The sequence below is a fragment of the Pan troglodytes genome, chromosome 16 (assembly GCF_028858775.2).
Source record: "Pan troglodytes isolate AG18354 chromosome 16, NHGRI_mPanTro3-v2.0_pri, whole genome shotgun sequence".
NCBI lineage: Eukaryota > Metazoa > Chordata > Mammalia > Primates > Hominidae > Pan > Pan troglodytes.
The window spans coordinates 40,973,964-40,993,068 of NC_072414.2; the positions used below are offsets into that span (position 1 = coordinate 40,973,964).

At 37.2% G+C, this 19,105-nt stretch overlaps 1 protein-coding gene across 2 annotated transcripts in view; it reads right to left on the minus strand.

Moving 5' to 3' along the window:
* Positions 1–956: 956 nt before the first annotated feature.
* The window catches only part of SECISBP2L (SECIS binding protein 2 like), a 57,909-nt gene continuing 39,760 nt past the window's right edge, over positions 957–19,105 (minus strand). For both annotated transcript variants that reach the window (XM_001166673.6, XM_510387.7), the window contains 4 exons: positions 13,206–13,426; positions 12,162–12,316; positions 8,689–8,908; positions 957–5,235 (listed from right to left, as the gene is read on the minus strand). In XM_001166673.6, the coding sequence (XP_001166673.2) occupies positions 4,553–5,235; positions 8,689–8,908; positions 12,162–12,316; positions 13,206–13,426 (1,279 nt within the window). In that variant the 3' untranslated portion in view covers positions 957–4,552. The remainder of the gene's footprint in view (positions 5,236–8,688; positions 8,909–12,161; positions 12,317–13,205; positions 13,427–19,105) is intronic.

Below are 19,105 nucleotides of genomic sequence, written 5' to 3' on the forward strand. Positions count from 1 at the left end.
TGAGCTTAGACTCAACTAAGCACCTTTAATGGCAAGGCCCATAGTTCAGGTTACTTCTCTTTCACCGTTTCCTGCTTTAAAAAAGTATTATTATTACATGTAGCTTTTGACTGTTTTCAGGTGCGATGCACACCCTCTTCTGGTCAGTTAGGAGAAAAACTGATCACTATTGGAAAAAATTAGGGAGTGGTACATGTACTGGTTAAAAAGGAAGTATCTGATACAACTGATGAGGCATTCTCCTTCACTTTGTGATCACCAAAAAGTTCATTTCTTTGTTATGAAAATTAGTATCCTATTTTCTGACAGATGAATGCACTTTTTCAGATTCCCTACATTTCACTGTGACATAGTGAGAAGTCCTGGGGCTACTTAGGGAAAGGGCGATGAGGTGAGGCCCAATAACTTTAGTCCCCAAGGCCCTCTTCAGTCCTCCTGTTCCACATTCCCAAAGACGCCTGAAGGTGAAGGAAGCATGTTTGCCTTGCACACCCTGTGCACCTTATGCCAAGACATAACAAAGTACAGTGATTGGGGCATGGGCTTTGGTATGGGGCTGGGTTAACATCTCCATGACTCTTCCATCATCTGAAAAGTGAGAAATAGTAACCAAAATCTACTTCACAGGACTGTTTTAAGGATTAAGTGAGTTAATACTGGGAAAAGACTTAGAACAGCGCCCAGCACAGAGGAACTAATATAAAAAGGTGAAGGAATCTATAGAAGCCTTCTCCTAATAACCAGGATGGTCTCTGGCTAAACGCCTGGGCCCATGCCGCAGATCACACCAACCATCCCAGATGGAGATTTTTATTCTTAACTCCTTCGTGACGATTTTACAGCCTTTTCTGGCAACTCCATATGACCACCAATCAATACTCAAGCTGGACTCATTTTTCTGTTTTCTACTTGTGGGGAGTCATGAACTCTTGAAGTATCTCTTCTGAAAGGACAGATTTCATTTCAATAATCATTTTATTAGTACAGAAGAATCCCCACTAGTATTTACATAGTGCAAAAAAGCTGTTATTACCCCCCAAATGTGATATAACAATTATCCTTCATACAGCAAAAGATGAAAATCCCTTCATGTTATAACTCACACTAATTTTGTTAGTTTTTTATTAGAGCATTACAATTAAGACATTAAATTATAAACTTATGTGGTATATTTAGAAATTAAATTATAAAATAATACAAATACTTTCAAGGTGTGATGTGCCAACAAAATTTAAATTTTTCTCATTAGGATTCAGATTTCAGATTAGGCAAACAGTTTGGTTGATTCTGTGATGTATGTAAAGGTTGGAAGGGATGAGGGAGGAGGAAGATGTCTGTAAATAAATTATTTCACAGAATTTTTTTAAATCAAAAAAAGATAAAAATTTTTAAATGAGTTGATGTTCTAACCTGTTGGCCCAACATACAGAAAATACATGACAAGGGTGTTTTTTTTTTTAAGCAAACAGCAGCTTTACAAACAGTAATACTTCTTTATACATATATTAAAGTAACAATGTGTTAAGATTGAACAGTTTCATGTTAAAGAGTTGAAAATGAGTGTAGCATTCACTACTCATTTGCACATTTCAATTCCCACCCCTCCCTCCTCCCCCAGCTTATTTAGAAATCAGACAAGTACATATTTGGATATTAATTTCTCAGTATTTAAACTATGTGAATTCCTTTTGACTAATTCTTTTCCAAATACTGGAATCATATAAAATACCATCTCTGCAAAAACAACCTCCAGTCAAAGCCAGTAAAAACTTCTCAATGTATAACACACATTACTTTTCCACATTTAGTCAAAAGAAATATATTACATCATTTACAAACATATTTAAACCAAAAATTAAGCTAATATGAACATCTGTCTTTTGAGAAGTAATCTTCACAGCAAACAAACCTACTGAAGCAGAAATCTAACTTTGGAAGTGTAATTCATATTTTAGTTAATATGCTTACATACTGAAATAGAAATCTATTATTAATTATTGCCAGTAAAACCACCTCTACACATTAAGAGAAAAAATCACTATGTTTTTTATTTCTTGTGATGATGAACCAACCCTTACTCTTCCCACTGGATCTCTTTATAGGTCCTTCAAAGAGCCAACCATGCCCACTTCAAAAAATATATTAAAACTTTCCTAATTTTCACAACTCCTCCAAAGCCTGTAATTCAATATTCCAAAATTTAAAGGAAACAAGTTATAAAGACATTATTAATATTTATTTAAGCATGCTCTCAAAATGGTAACATTTCCTTTAATAATTCTTGGGTTGTCCTCTAGAGGTGACCTATCTCATAAAAAGGCTATGGTCCCTTGGATTTGCTGGCAGAAGAGGTACTGCATATGTGAGAGCATTTACCGAACATATAAATAAACACTTCTGAAGTCTATAGCAAAACTAAAAGTTACCAGTGTTCTGAAGATTTCCTCAACTTCTCTTTTGATACAAATGTCAAAAATCTAAAATGACAATTCATGTTCAGAAGAGATATAAAATATAAGAAACCTGTGAAAAGCCATCATCTCAAGGTCAAGAGTTATCTGAATCACTGACATCGAGCAAAGGAAATTTACACCATAAAAAGTATGAACAGTTTTTAAATTCACTTTTAAGACTGTCAGTAGTTCAAAACCTCTATCATTTCTTTAAACCAACGAACACTTCCAAATGTGTAGAGACAGTAAGATCTGCCATGTATAAATCCATGAGTACTATTTCAGAGGCTTCATTCCTTACCTGCTGTGTTCCTTTAAATATTGGATATTTAGTGCCTAGGAAGTCTATACTGGAGAACAGTTTAGACAGGACAGTATAAGAATGTCCCCTTTTAGCACAATAATAAAGTTGATTGACTAACATTTTCTACACAGCTCCTAAACTTTCACAATTCACAAATACTAAATCATCAACCAAGAATCCAATCTCTCCAGTAATTAAATGCCAGCATTATAAAACATCAAAACTAGCACAGTAGTCCCAATGAGTTCAGTAAAGAATCTGCCCAATTCTTCTCTCCTGCCTCTGTGAGGCAAAGCCCTGCCCCAGATAATCAGGGCAGGGAAAATACCCCTTCCTTCTCAGTTTTGTGCCTGCTTATGGAAGCTTGTAAGTGGAAAACGCACACACATACGGATGTGTGCATGTGTGGGGGTGGGGGGGGACAGTTGGGGGTGGTGGGGAGTTGGATGGAAGACAAAAAAATTACATAGTTTGTCATTCTTCCACCATTACATAAACTTGTAAAGTCACTGAAGTCCAGGTGGTGACTGACTAGCAAATAAAACATTTAGCTCATTTATTGTCTCCTAAGCAGGTATACAAACTCCTAGAGAAGGGCAGAGATAAATAATAGTGAATAGAGAATTAATACCTACATATCTGTATACTCTAAATCATCTAATAGTTTCAGCACAATTAGAACAACTTTCTCTTATCTTCTAAAACTTCCTCCTCTAAGCCTTGATTATCAGGATACATGTCACAAGTTGTGCAAAGTTCCTTTCCTTGACCTCCTGACAGTAACTATGGTCATTGCTATGTGGAAGGTGCTCAAGGCTAGGTGCAAAATAGGTATTTTTTAAAAGGTGAAACAGTTTTGCACTCAGGACAAGTTTGGATACTCAATCAAATCCATATCTCAAATCAAGAGTCCTGAACCAGAAGCATGCAAGAGAACACACAAGACTTTGTTTCTGAAGAGTTTACATGTAAGTGCAGCAGTCATACAATCGGTTACAGTTATTCACCTGTCAACATGTGCCTAGCTTTTTGTAAATAAGTCTATGTACAAGAGCATTCCTGAGGTAAGTAAGAAGCAAATATGAGACAGAACCTGGAGGTCCTATCATGGGTGACTGTTCACTATTATAGACAGCATCTATCACTTTCCACAAATGAGGCTAGCTAGCTATAATCTAAGATGGTGGCTCCACTGCTAGCCGAAGTTTTGAAGGCTCTGTTTTAGCCCATCTCAACACTAATTAATTACAATAATCAGTGACTTCTGACTAAACATTTGTGGACCACATAAAAGTTGCACTGATTTTTTAACATACAACACTGGTGGACTTAGTTACCCTCAGCCTTTCATTTAATTTTCTGACTCCACCCCCAGTTCTTTTTTAAAGAAGCCCAAACAATTTTTTGGTCAAATTAGAGTAGAGGAGGTGGAGTCCTGAAGCAAACACTGATAACTGCTTCTATCCTTAGAACCTTGTTCTTTAACTTTCAAAATGACTTTTAAGTAAGCATTTGAAATTTATTTTCTTTAAGATCTGGTCTTCTTTTTATCACTGTTTTTGATTACAAAATAAGCTGAAACAGATCTGAATTTTCCACACAGTTCTTAGAAAGACACTTAGATACTAATTAAAAGCTAAGCTACAGATCATAACAAGTAAAAGCTACAAAAATATTTGTTGGGAATTAAATACGTATATTAAATACTGGACAGTGCAAAATGTTGAGATGAAGCATAAAAGGTAATGGCTGCAACCCTTCCACAGCTGGAGATAGAGAGCCGACATTTCCTGAGTTACGTAGTTTGCGTTGTGTAATTAGAATCAGAGTGCTCTTTGTTGAGTGAGCTGCAGTTGCTGGACTTCTGCTGCCCAGGACTGGCCTGCTGGTCAGCAGTCCATGTCTCACTGTCCATCCCTGGCTCCAGCACCTCAGGCGCCTCTGCTTCCTCTTCTCCACTTTGCTCTACATTGTCTTCCTCAGAACCATTAAGGGTTTTTCCAAGCTGAAGGGTTTCCATAGTTCTCTGGGTCTCTGAGACCCAAGACTCAATTCTACTATTGAGCTGCACTTCTACAGATATGGGTTCATGAGTATAATCTTCCTCCTCCTCCTCATCTTCATCTTCTTCTTCTTCAAGCATGCCAGGTACAAGAGTGCTGGTGGTGCTGGTGATGGAGGAATTCAAAAGATCTCGGCAACTGCCATCCAAAGAGCCAGTCTCTGTACTCTGCTGTGAGGCCCATTCCAGGTCATCTGGCTTCACTTCCTCTTTATCACTTGCTGTGGATTTCCCAGCACTTGTAGCTGAGGTAGTACTGCCTGTAGCCACTAATGACGGCTGCTTACCAATTGGGGGTGTGTCAAATGGAAGTTTACTGGGTTTTTCAGAAGTGCTGTGCTTACAGGATACCTCTTTCTCATTTTCTGATGCTTCCAGTCCATCTGAAGTTTCCACCATGTTTCTCCAATTTGTTTCTACAAGTATCAAGCAGATTTTTTTAAAAACCAGAACACTGTTTCAAAATCATGCAACTCTTTAAAAACCCCCAAAAAAGAAAGAACAACAAAATATATAAATTTGTTGGCTTAGAAACTGACTGGAAAAACTACAAATTTAGTTTATTTAGTACTAGTTTGAGACAGAGAGAGAGTGTGTGTATGTGTGTGTGTGTGTGTGTCTGTGTGTGTGTGTGTTTCAGATGGGGTCTTGCTCTTTTAGGCTGGAATGCAGCAACATGATCTTGGCTCACTGCAGCCTTGACCTCCTGGGCTCAATCTATCCTCCTATCTTGGGCTCCCAAAATGCTGGGATTACAGGTGTGAGCCACTGTGCCCAACCTAATTTAAATGTTATAAAGGGAAAATAATTCCCAAAAATGTACATTCAAGATAAAGAAACAGGGAGGTAAAAATAAGTATATTAACACTTCAGAATGCAAGAGATCTTATACCAATAGGAGCTCACTGGCATTCACAAATAAAATCCATATATTCATGAAAATCAATAAACTGCCTAACTTTTTGGTAGCCTAGAGGTGTAATGGGCTCAAGGACCCACAACCCAAGAGATAGAAGAGCCAAGATGTCCAGCAATAATAGTTCTGATTCATGTGTTTGTACCATGCTCACTCAGCAAGTTATTTAAATTATCTTTTGGCCTGTAATGGGACATGTGTTTCCAATTATAAGCAAAGAATCCATCCATGCATTTCTAACATCTGTGAAAGGTTGTTTTATAATATATATATATATATAGCTTGGCTTACAAAGTGATTTTGGAGGACAAAAAAAGTATTATATACTACAGTGATGACAAACTAAATTATTTCTCATGATAGGAAATCAGTTGAAGGCAAAAAAAGTACCAAGAATCAGTAAAGATCTCTCACCCCTGTATTTTTTCACATTGTTTTAAAAAATAAAAATTCTATCATATTGACATTACAGCTACTATTTGCAGGGTATAGGTATAATATTCTTATCAAGTTGTAGCAAACCTATTCACATTAGTATGTTCAATATGGTCACCATCTATGGCCTATATATTGATATAGAACATGTTTTGGGCACTTCAAGTCAGGATACATTGTTTGGGAAAAAATTTCTTTCCTGAAGCCACTTTAGTGTAGAATGAGTCCTTTCCACTGTCATTTCTACCTTATGAAAAAAAAAAATCACCTCCTCCTATATTCTCATTCTCAGCTAATGACATTATCATTTACACAATCTCAAAGCAGAAGACACCTTATAGTAACACTTGATCCTACTTTTCTCTCTTATTAATATTATATCCCTTTAGTCCACTGAATTCATCACTATACCATGACACCTGTAGCTCAAAAACTACTAAATCTGTTTACTACTCCCTTAGCTCAGGCCTTCTTTTTCTTGCTGTTCATTTGTAACATCTTCGTAACCGGTTTTGTGAACTGATTATATCATTGTCTAACTGACTTTTTATCACCCTAGGATAGAATCCAAAATCCTTGGCGTGGCACAGCAAAGCCCTTCATGATCTGGCCCTTATCTATCATTCTGGTCCTACTGCATTCTGACCCTGCGCCATAGGCCACACACTCCATGCTCAGTGTCATCTAAATTCTCACTGTTCCCTAAAGTTGGAACATCAGCTGTACTCTTTCTGCAGATGTGTTTTCCTCCTTTCCCCTTCAGACTCCTATTCATCTTGATAACCACTCTTAAATGTTAGTTCCTTCATGAAGTTTTTCCTAACTCCTGACAGGCAATCGCTAACCTGAACTCCCACAGTACTTTTTACATATACAGTCAAAAGCCTTGTTTTGTGTTTGCTGTTTCACCTTCCTCATCCCTCGTCACTTCCACTCCAGCTCATCTCTGTGTCCCTATGACTGGTATATAGTAAGTGCTGGGAAAAACAAACAAACCAAAAAAACAGTCTAGTAAGTGAAAAATTTCCCACATATATTTAATTATGAAAAAAAATTTTAAAGGCACAAAATGTTTAAAAATTTTAGATGCACATTAACATTTCAACAGTTTTTTTTTCTAAGGAGAAATCCAAGACCCCGAGATTAACTGATTACACCTAAAACCTTTAGGCAGAGTATAGAAAAACCAAGGCTTCAATCTTTGAACACTTTGAATCTGGTGCTTTCTGAAAACATCACCTCAATCTCTGAGACTTTCGTTTTATACTACTTGTGTTTATATGTGCCCATATGAATATTATTTGTTACTCTGTCATCTGTCCAAACCCACAGCTTTATAGGTTTCTCTTATGGCTTGCCTTTGAGATGCGGCATTTCACTATATAGAGAGGATCGTGCTCATTTACAATGTTAGCACTTTCCCTTTATCTTCTTAATTTTCAACTAGTATCACTCCTGCAAAAGAAACATGTCTGCCTCTAAACCAGTATCACCCATCCCTGGCCAACAGTTTCCTAATGGCCCACAACAGCTTGTTAATTGCCTCTGCTCTGGAGCTTTACTGAAAGCATTCCAAACATCTAACTACAATCACAGACAGGGAGGCCAGGAAGGGGAATACGGGAAGAAAATGAGGGCTCAGTTTTTTTTTACACGTTAAATTTTAGGTGGCAACAAGCTATCTGATAACCTCCCAGAGAAAAGAAAAAAAGAACGAACAAAGAGCCAAATGAAAGAAGGTGGCTATACTATTTAAAATTTTAAAAAAAGAAGAAAGGAAGTTACATAGGGAAAACAAATCATAAACTAAACCAAGAAAGAGAACTCAAGAGCTCAAAGTATTATAGAAATAAGGCAAAGAAACTACTGAGATGTAGACTTCAATAAATAAATGTTAAACATTAAATACTATTTTTTAGTCTGTATCTCTTCTTGATTACAATCAGACTACTTAAGGCAAACAGCATGCTAGGTTTTATAAGCCTAGAGTGAATATTATTCACGTCTGTAGTTTACTTAGTAAATACAACATTTAAAGTTTTTTTAAATTTATTTTTTTCTTTTTAAGACTATAGTCAAGTGCAGTAGTGAAAAGGGGGGAAAGAGCAGAACAAGGAGATTGATCTATAACTGACTGTGAACAAATTAGATAACACACTACCTTCAGACCAGCCCTTAGGAAATATAAAATTTTAGTAACTGAGCATAAAGTATTGGAATAAAACTTCCTAATGTTTAGTTAGTGATAGGTCACAAGTATGGTGTGTTTTGCTTTTTAAAGCCCCTGAGGCTTTTTATAAAGATTTGGAACTGTGATTAAATTCTGGGGTCTCATAAGAAGTCTCAGTCCCAAATATTCTCCTGATTTTTAATGAACATGTTTAATGCAATGTTTTAAACCAAATTTCGAGCAACATTTGAATAATCAAGAATAAAGATTAAAAATAAAAGGTAGAATAGAAAGTCATTTAAATCATCTCATGGTTTAAGTCATTTAAAATAGTATTCAACAACTTACCATATTCCTTTTCATTTACTTCAGAGATCGGTTCAGAAATAACACTGCAGAAAGAAATGGCACTTGCTGCAGAGGGATTCCGAGAATGTCCCATGTGGTGTGGTACCTTCTTCACATTCTTTAAGGCTTCCTCAGCCTGCTCCTGTTCCATTGCTGCAACCATATCTTTATATGCTTTCCTGGCCTCCTCAGTGAGTTCTACTAATTTATTAAACAGGCTCTGAAAAGAAAGAGTATTTTGATTAATCCAATTTTTTGTTACACTTTTTATTCCTATTATGGATAATAAATATCTCTACTGTTTGTTTCAGGGTCAGACACACTTTCAATGAGGACAAAATCCAAATGGTATGCAAACCACAGAACCTTATGAAATTACTCTGTAACTTACATTTACTGTTTATTTAATTCTCACAAGTCAAGTCTGAGGAAATTTCTTGATTCCAACACTAGCCACTAAATGTGATATATTAAAAGTTCTTACAATATTCAACAAGTGTACTCTTCCTTTAGTGTCTGCCACTACAGAGGGTACAAAGATGACTGAACATCAACTCTACTCTCAAGGAACCTTCTATGTGGCAGAAAAAGATGGTAAGAGACACCTATAATGCAAGGCATAACACCTTACATGCCTAGAGAGGTGTAAAGTGTTATGGCTTTAGTTGAGGCATCAACTCTAAACTGCTGGGCATCACTGAGGAAGTCATGAAGGGAAGATGACATCAGCACTGGCCTTGAAAAAGGTACAATTTTGAGGGGTGAAATCAGGGCCTTCAAAGCCAAATATGCAAAATCATTAATAAAGCTACAGACATAAGAAAAGTATAAGGCTTGTTAGGGGAGCAGTAAAGATTTTATCTGGGTTAGAATATAAAGGAATGAGTGTATTCTGAGTGATGTTCAGGAATGTAGAAGAAGATGGCAGTCTCTATAGGAATTAAATTTTTCTGTAATGTTTACTTTTTGGAATAACTAGACGAAGACCAAAAGTAAGTTGGTGATAATATGGAGAGCTAGGACCTTGAAGATGATGAAAAGATAACACAAGATAGAAAAGCATGACTACTGGGCCAAATGCAAATTAGAATATAGAGCTTGGAAGTAGAATATGGAGCTAAAAAACCAGATGTTCTTTCATTGCTGAAACAAATATAGGAACAAAATAAATAGTTTCCGTGAAGTGGTAGGTACACTGAGCATATCCACATCTAATGAGATGGCAAAATTCAGCTGGGCACAGTGGCTCATGCCTGTAATCCCAGCACTTTGGGAGGCCAAGGCAAGAGAGGTCAGGAGTTCGAGACCAGCGTGACCAACATGGAGAAACACCATCTCTACTAAAAATACAAAATTAGCTGGGCGTGGTGGTGCATGCCTGTAATCCCAGCTACTCGGGAGGCTGAGGCAGGAGAATCACTTGAAACCGGGAGGGGGAGGTTGTGGTGAGCCGAGATCATGCCATTGCACTCCAGCCTGGGCAACAAGAGTGAACCTCTGCCTCAAAAAAAAAATAATAAGATGGCAAAATACATATAGCATTAAAGTTGCACTTCAATAACCATGATACCGAATGATGTCCAAAGATTTAAGTTTCTACAGCCACCAGAAGGCCAATCTATATGACTTTTAGTTATGCCATAATTCTATAGCATTCCATTCCTGTTAAATGTCCAATTTAGTATCACAATGCAACATACTCACAACATTAAGTAAAGAATTTCAAAGAATTAAACATAACCTGGACATTTTTGAGAATCTGTTTAATTTTATAGTAAGTACAAACCTTGAGATGAAAGCATGGCAAAAAGTGCTACATTGCTGTAGAATAATAAGTCTCTGAAGATTCATCTCAAGAGGGAAAAATATAAGTAGCATCCTTTATCCAGCTGCATTTTAAATTGTTTAAAATAGCAGGTATAATATAGGATGCTGCTAATTGTATTGATTTTTGAAGAGTGGTGGGTGTTACCTATTAGTAGTGTAAAAAATATAATCAGGATTTATTATTTTTAAAAAGGAAGGACAAATTCTGTTAAAAACAAAAAACAATAGCCCCTATGTGGTTACATTTAACAGGCTTGACAAATATTTTCAGTGTTTAACAAACCATGCACTGAAGTGAAAACAATAAAAAGAAAATATGCAAATGGATATGTGAGTTTAACATTGGTTTTACAATATAAAAGAAAGAAAGAAATTGTTAGGAATAAAAGAATATAAGGAAAGAGAAGAAAAACTGAAGAGAGATGCTAGGATCCAGGAATTAAAGCCTTGAATGTGAGGTAAAGATTGGAAGCTTAATTCCAAGATTAGTTGTATCAGATGGTAACAGTAACAGGTGCACTACCATTCATTGTGAATAGACATACTTGATAATATACCAAGCTGGTCTGGAACTCCTGGCCTCAAGCACTCCTCCCACCTCAGCCTCCCGAGTTACTGGGCTAACAGGCATGAGCTACCAAGAAATTCTCACATACAGTCTAGCATAGTGGGCAGATATACATCTATCTCACACTATCATTCAACAAACATATATTGCCTGCTTATACTCAAGTAATGTGAAAGATGTCAGGAATATAAAGACAAGGTAAGGGGCCTGTCACCAAGGAATTCACAGTTAAAGGGAAAGAAACATACGTAACCTACAGCAAGGCAGTGTGCTATGCTAAACGTGACAAAAGCACAGGCTATTGTGGGAGCACAAATATTATTTATATGCTCATAGAGCAGGTGGGTAGAGAATTTCATGGGTGGTGGGAAAGAAACAGAATGGACAGGGGAATGTAGGATATGCAAACATGGTGACTGGATAGACACATACACAAAAATAGTGTGGTTGGGAAAAGTAGTCTGTCATTGATATCACAAAGTACTTCAGAATCAACTTTGTTAAAAAACAGTCTTAAACACTACAGTTGATGAGCATTACTCTAAATTGATAACCATTACATTATCAGCTCCTATAGATAAAGATCTATATTAGCAGATTGCCAAAGAGATGATGGTTGATAGTATCATGGGTACAATCATTGTGACAACTGGTTTAGAAATTTCATTTTCTAAAGGAAAATCCCTTCCAATTAAAGGATTCTTTTGTCTCCTGATTCCTAGTAGCACAAAATATACCCATCTAGAGACTGAAGAAATTACATTACGTAATATCAGATATCTTTAACCAGCAGTAAAATAAATTACCAAGTACTATGCAGTTGAGCCTGGAAGAAAAAAACCACTTTGGCAGAAATACGAACTAAAACCTTTTCAAAATGCTTTAGGATTAATCTACATAAATCTTTTCCACCACTAAAAAAGGAAATGTAATACTCAAAAAATTTCCATTTATTCTTTCAGGGTTGTCAACTCACTCCTTCAAATGCTTAAACATAACACTGGCATATGTCAATCGAAAAATGTGCTATCTGGGGGATGTGCTGGAGAGCAAGAGTGTGTGTCTTCTAAATTCTTACCTCAGCACCAAAGTAGTTGAAGATTCCCACTACGCTAACAGGAACCAGCTTGTTCACACAGCGTCCTAGAGCTTTCCTTCCAAGGGCAAACACAAAAGGAATTTCTTGTTCCCGTGCCATGGCTATAACATTATAGAGAGCCTCATCCAGACCACCTGAGAAAATCAACACATGCAGACGCCTTTAGTTGTTGCCTACATGGAGCTAATTGCACACCCGATAGCTAAAGCATAAAACGTCGCAGCAAAGAATTCTATGAACACTTGTAGCACTTAACGCTGTTACACATTATCCTATTTAATTTTATACAGTATATGGAAGTATATATGTATTTTCTTTCTCCCCTATTAAATTCCAAATTCCCTCAAATCCAGTATTTTTCTTTCTCCATAGGGATTAGCACAGCAGCAATCAAACTGCAATTCAACAAATATTTATAATAAAGAAATTAATTAAAATTGTTAATAGTGGCTGACTTGCAAATGTTTCAGCTCAAGAAAAGATCTCTCACAATGCAATGAGATCGATTACACATTACTGGTCTCACTGATATTCCTCGCCATGCATATGCCTACTACTACTACCTGCTTTGTCTACTACAGTCACCTAAAGTTGCCCATCAAAAAGGACAAATAAGGATGCATGACGTAGTTCAAAGTACTTGTGTGCTGGTTTGCCTAAGTGCCTCTAAATGAAACTGCTGGTTTCTCAGAGACAAATCACCACCATAAAATTTTAAAAGCAGAATATATTTGCAGAAGAAATGCATTCTGGCTAGACCTCCATCTGATCACAACAGAAGGGACAGTTGGTGGGCCAAACTGAAATCTTCCACTGGTGTTCATAAATGAGGATTTTATTTACAATCCAGTCTCAATTCTACTACTTAATTTCAGGTATTGAAAGACTGCATTTTCTTTTCTCATGCTCCAATATTGTTTTATACCTAAACTCTGATGAGAAAGACATATGGCTTCTACTTTATATTCACTGTATATCCCACAGCTATACTATCAAAACACTTCAAAAGCAAAAAGCGCATACCTTTTGACTGGATTTTTTCACAGTTTGGAGAAATTATAACACACTTGATCTTGTTTAACTTCATATGTTTGGTAACTTCTCTTAGACCCATAACGAGTCGTCTCCTTGCTTTTGCTCTTACAGGATCTTTTTGGTAGATGCGTTCCTGGAAACTGACAAGCTCTTGGAGAAGAAGAGTCACACATTCATCAATCTCTTTACAAAGAACCTGATTACAATACCTGTAAAAAAAAAACCAAAATGGGTAACTCCATCCTAATTTTTTTCCCTATAGTTATAAAACTGCATTAAGAAAATATCTCTAAGAGAAAATATATACGGTAAGAAGTTTTCATGAAAAGTCTCTTAAAGAAGTGTTTAAAACTTCTTAAATCCTTCAGTCATTTACAAAAACAGAAGAGTGATACAGATATTCCTTGTTTCTGCATTTCAAATAGTTTTTTTAAGTATTCAACAAATGCTTGCTTTTATTATGATACTGGTTTATCACTTTATCCCCATCACCTAGAAAAAGGCACATACTAAACACTCAAAAATATCTGATAAATTAACAAATATATTTGTTGTCTTCCATATTGTATTCTTTTTTTTTTTTTTCTTAATTATCCTTTAAGTTCTGGGATACAGGTGCAGAACATGCAGGTTTGTTACATAGGTATACACGTGTCATGGTGGTTTGCTGCACCCATCAACCTGTTATCTACATTAGGTATTTCTCCTAATGCTATCCTTCCCCTAGCCCCCCACCCCCTGACAGGCCCCGGTGTGTGATGGTCCCCTCCCTGTGTCCATGTGTTCTAATTGTTCAACTCCTACTTATGCGTGAAAACATGCAGTGTTTGGTTTTCTGTTCCTGTGTTAGTTTGCTGAGAATCATGGTTTCCAGCTTCATCCATGTCCCTGCAAAGAACATGAACTCATCCTTTTTTATGGCTATATAGTATTCCATGGTGTGTATGTGCCACATTTTCTTTATCCAGTCTATCATTGATGAGCATTTGGGTTGGTTCCAAGTCTTTGCTGTTGTGAATAGTGCTGCAATAAACATATGTGTGCATGTCTCTTTATAGCAGCATGCTTTAGAATCCTTTGGGTATATACCCAGTAATGGGACTGCTGGGTCAAATGGTTCTGATTCTAGATCCTTGAGGAATCGACACACTGTCTTTCACAATGGTTGAACTAATTTACACTCACACCAAAAGTGTAAAAGCATTCCTATTTCTCCGCATCCTCTCCAGTGTCTCTTGTTTCCTGACTTTTTAATGATTGCTATTCTAACTGGCATGAGATGGTATCTCATTGTGGTCTTGATTTGCATTTCTCTAATGACCAGTGATGATGAGTTTTTCATACGTTTCTTGACCGCATAAACGTCTTCTTTTGAGAAGTGTCTGTTCGTATCCTTCGCCCACTTTTTGATGGGGTTGTTTTTTTCTTATAAATTTGTTTAAGTTCTTTGTAGATTCTGGATATTACCCCTTGGTCAGATGGATAGATTGCAAAAACTTTCTCCCATCGTATAGGTTGCCTATTCACTCTGATGATAGTTTCTTTTGCTGTGCAGAAGCTCTTCAGTTTAACTAGATCCCATCTGTCAATTTTGGCTTTTGTTGCCATTGCTTTTGGTGTTTTAGTCATGAACTCTTTGCCCCATGCCTATGTCCTGAATGGTATTGCCTAGGTTTTCTTCCAGGGTTTTTATGGTTTTAGGTTTTATGTTTTAAGCCATTAATTCATCTTAATTTTTGTATAAGGTGTAAGAAAGGGGCCCCATTTCAGTTTTCTACATATGGCTAGTCAGTTTTCCCAACACCATTTATTAAATAAGGAATCCTTTCCCCATTGCTTGTTTTTGTCAGATTTGTCAAAGATCAGATGGTTGTAGATGTGTGGAGTTATTTCTGAGGCCTCTGGTCTGTTCCATCGGTCTATGTATCTGTTTTGGTACCAGTACCATGCTGTTTTGGTTACTGTAGCCTTGTAAAGTTTGAAGTCAGGTAGTGTAATGCCTCCAGCTTTGTTCTTTTTGCTTAGGATTGTCTTGGCTATATGGGCTCTTTTTTGGTTCCATATGAAGTTTAAAGTAGTTTTTTCTAATTCTGTGAAGAAAGTCAATGGTAGCTTGATGGGGATAGCACTGAATCTATAAATTACTTTGGGCAGTATGGCCATTTTCACAATATTGATTCTTCCTATCCGTGAGCATGGAATGTTTTTCAATTTGTTTGTGTCCTCTCTTATTTCCTTGAGCACTGGTTTGTAATTCTCCTTGAAGAGTTCCTTCACATCCCTTGTAAGTTGGATTCCTAGGTATTTTATTCTCTTTGTGGCAATTGTGAATGGGAGTTCACTCATTATTTGGCTGTCTATTATTGGTGTGTAGGAATGCTTGTGATTTTTGCACATTGATTTTGTAGCCTGAGACTTTGCTGAAGTTGCTTATCAGCTTAAGGAGATTTGGGGATGAGACGATGGGGTTTTCAAAATATACAATCATGTCATCTGCAAACAGAGACAATTTGACTTCCTCTCTTTCTATTTGAATACCCTTTATTTCTTTCTCTTGCCTGATTGCCCTGGCCAGAACTTCCAACACTATGTTGAATAGGAGCAGTGAGAGAGGGCATCCTTGTCTTGTGCTGGTTTTCAAAGGGAATGCTTCCAGCTTTTGCCCATTCAGTATGATATTGGCTGTGGGTTTGTCATAAATAGCTCTTATTATTTTGAGATACATTCCATCAATACCTAGTTTATTGAGAGTTTTTAGCACGAAGGGCTGTTGAATTTTATCGAGGGCCTCTTCTGCATCTATTGAGATAATCATGTGAGTTTTATCATTGGATCTGTTTATGTGATGGATTACGTTTACTGATTTCCATATGGTAAACCAGCCTTGCATCCAAGAGATGAAGCCGACTTGATCGTGGTCAATAAGCTTTTTGATGTGCTGCTAGATTCGGTTTGCCAGTATTTTATTGAGGATTTCCACATCGATGTTCATCAGGGATACTGGCCTGAAATTTTCTATTTTTGTTGTGTCTCTGCCAGGTTTTGGTATCAGGATGATGCTGGCCTCATAAAATGAGTTAGGTAGGAGTCCCTCTTTTTCTATTGTTTGGAATAGTTTCAGAAGGAATGGTACCAGCTCCTCTTTGTAACTGTGGCAGAATTCGGCTGTGAATGTGTCTGGTTCTAGGCTTTTTTTGGTTGGTAGGCTATTAGTTACTGCCTCAATGTCAGAACTTGTTATTGCTCTATTCAGGGATTCGACTTCTTCCTGGTTTAGTCTTGGGAGGGTGTATGTGTCCAGGAATTTATCCATTTCTTCTAGATTTTCTTGTTTATTTGTATAGAGCTGTTTATAGTATTCTCTGATGGCAGTTTGTATTTCTGTGGGATCAGTTGTGATCTCCCCTTTATCATTTTTTATTGTGTCTATTTGATTCTTCTCTCTTTTCTATTAGTCTGGCTAGCGGTCTATTTTGTTAATCTTTTTAAAAAACCAGCTCCTAGATTCATTGATTGTTTGAAGGGTTTTTTGTGTCTCTATCTCCTTCAGTTCTGCTCTGATCTTAGTTATTTCTTGTCTTCTGCTAGCTTTTGAATGTGTTTGCTCTTGCTTCTCTAGTTCTTTTAATTGTGATGTAAGGGTGTTGATTTTAGATCTTTCCCACTTTCTCCTGTGGGCATTTAGTGCTATAAATTTCCCTCTAAACACTGCTTTAGCTGTGTCCCAGAGATTCTAGTACGTTGTGTCTTTGTTCTCATTGGTTTCAAAGAACTTATTTATCTCTGCCTTAATTTCGTTATTTACCCAGTAGTCATTCAGGAACAGGTTGCTCAGTTTCCACGTAGTTGTGCAGTTTTGAGTGAGTTTCTTAATCCTGAGTTCTAATTTGATTGCACTTGTTTTGAGAGACTGTTTGTTAGAATTTCCATTCTTCTGCATTTGCTGAGGAGTGTTTTATGTCCAATTATGTGGTCAATTTTAGAATAAGTGCAATGTGGTGCTGAGAAGAATGTATATTCTGTGATTTGGGGTGGAGAGTTCTGTAGATGTCTAACAGGTCTGCTTCATCCAGAGCTGAGTTCAAATCCTGAATATCCTTATTAATTTTCTGTCTCGTTGATGTCTAATATTGACAGTGGGGTGTTAAAGTCTCCCACTATTGGCTGGGCGCAGTGGCTCACCTGAGGTCAGAACTTTGAGACCAGCCTGGCCAACATGGCGAAACCCTGTCTCTACTAAAAATACAAAAATTAGCCAGGCATGGTGGCACAGGCCTGTAGTCCCACCTACTCAGGAGGCTGAAGCAAGAGAATCACCTGAACTCAGGAGGTGGAGGTTGCAATAAGCCAAGATTGCGCCACTGCACTCCAGCCTGGGTGACAGACCCAGACTCCATCTCAAAAAAAAAAAGTCTCCCACTATTGTTGTGTAGGAGTCTAAGTCTCTCTGTAGGTCTCTAAGGACTTGCTTTATGAATCTGGGTGCTCTTGTATTGGGTGCATATACATTTGGGATAGTTACCTCATCTTGATGCACTGATCCCTTTACCATTATGTAATGCCCTTCTTTGTCTCTCTTGATCTTTGTTGGTTTAAAGTCTGTTTTATCAGAGACTAGAATTGCAACCCCTGCTTTTTTTTTTTTTTTTTTTTTTTTTTTGCTTTCCATTTGCTTGGTAAATATTCCTCCATCCTTTTATTTTGAGCCTATGTGTGTCTTTGCACGTGAGATGGGTCTCCTGAATACAGGACACCAATGGGTCTTGACTCTTTATCCAATTTGACAGTCTGTGTCTTTTAATTGGGGCATTTAGCCCATTCACATTTACAATTAATATTGTTATGTGTGAATCTGATCCTGTCATTATGATGCTAGCTGGTTATTTTGCCCCTCAGTTGATGCAGTTTCTTCATAGTGTTGATGGTCTTTACAATTTGGTATGTTTTTGCAGTGGCTGGTACCGGTTTTTCCTTTCCATATTTAGTGCTTCCTTCAGGAGCTCTTGTAAGGCAGGCATGGTGGTGACAAAATCTCTCAGCATTTACTTGTCTGTATAGGATTTTATTTCTCCTTTGTTTATGAAGCTTAGTTTGGCTGAATTTGAAATTCTGGATTGAAAATTCTTTTAAGAATGTTGAATATTGGCCCCACTCTCTTCTGGCTTGTAGGGTTTCTGCAGAGAGACCCGCTGTTAGACTGATGGCCTTACCTTTCTGGGTAACCCGACCTTTCTCTCTGGCTGCCTTTAACATTTTTTCCTTCATTTCAACCTTGGTGAATCTGATGCTTTGTCTCTTGGGTTTGTTCTTCTCAAGGAGTATCTTTGTGGTGTTCTCTGTATTACCTGCATTTGAATGTTGGCCTGTCCTGCTAGGTTGGGGAAGTTCTCCTGGATAATATCCTGAAGAGTGTTTTCCAACTTGGTTCCATTCTCCTCGTCACTTTCAGGTACACCAATCTAACGTAGGTTTGGTCTTTTCATATAGACCCATATTTCTTGGAGGCTTTGTTCATTTCTTTTCATTATTTTTTCTCTAACCCTGTCTTCACGATTTATTTCATTAATTTGATCTTCAATCACTGATATCCTTTCTTCCGCTTGATCGATTCAGCTATTGATACTTGTGTATGCTTCACGAAGTTCTCGTGCTGTTTTTCAGCTCCATCAGGTAATTTATTATGTTATTCTTTAAACTGGTTATTCTAGTTAGCAATTCCTCTAACCTTTTTTCAAGGTTCTTAGCTTCCCTGCATTGAATTAGAACATACTCCTTTAGCTCGGAGGAGTTTGTTAACATTGAATTAGAACATACTCCTTTAGCTCGGAGGAGTTTGTTATTACCCACCTTCTGAAGCCTACTTCCGTCAATTTGTCAAACTCATTCTC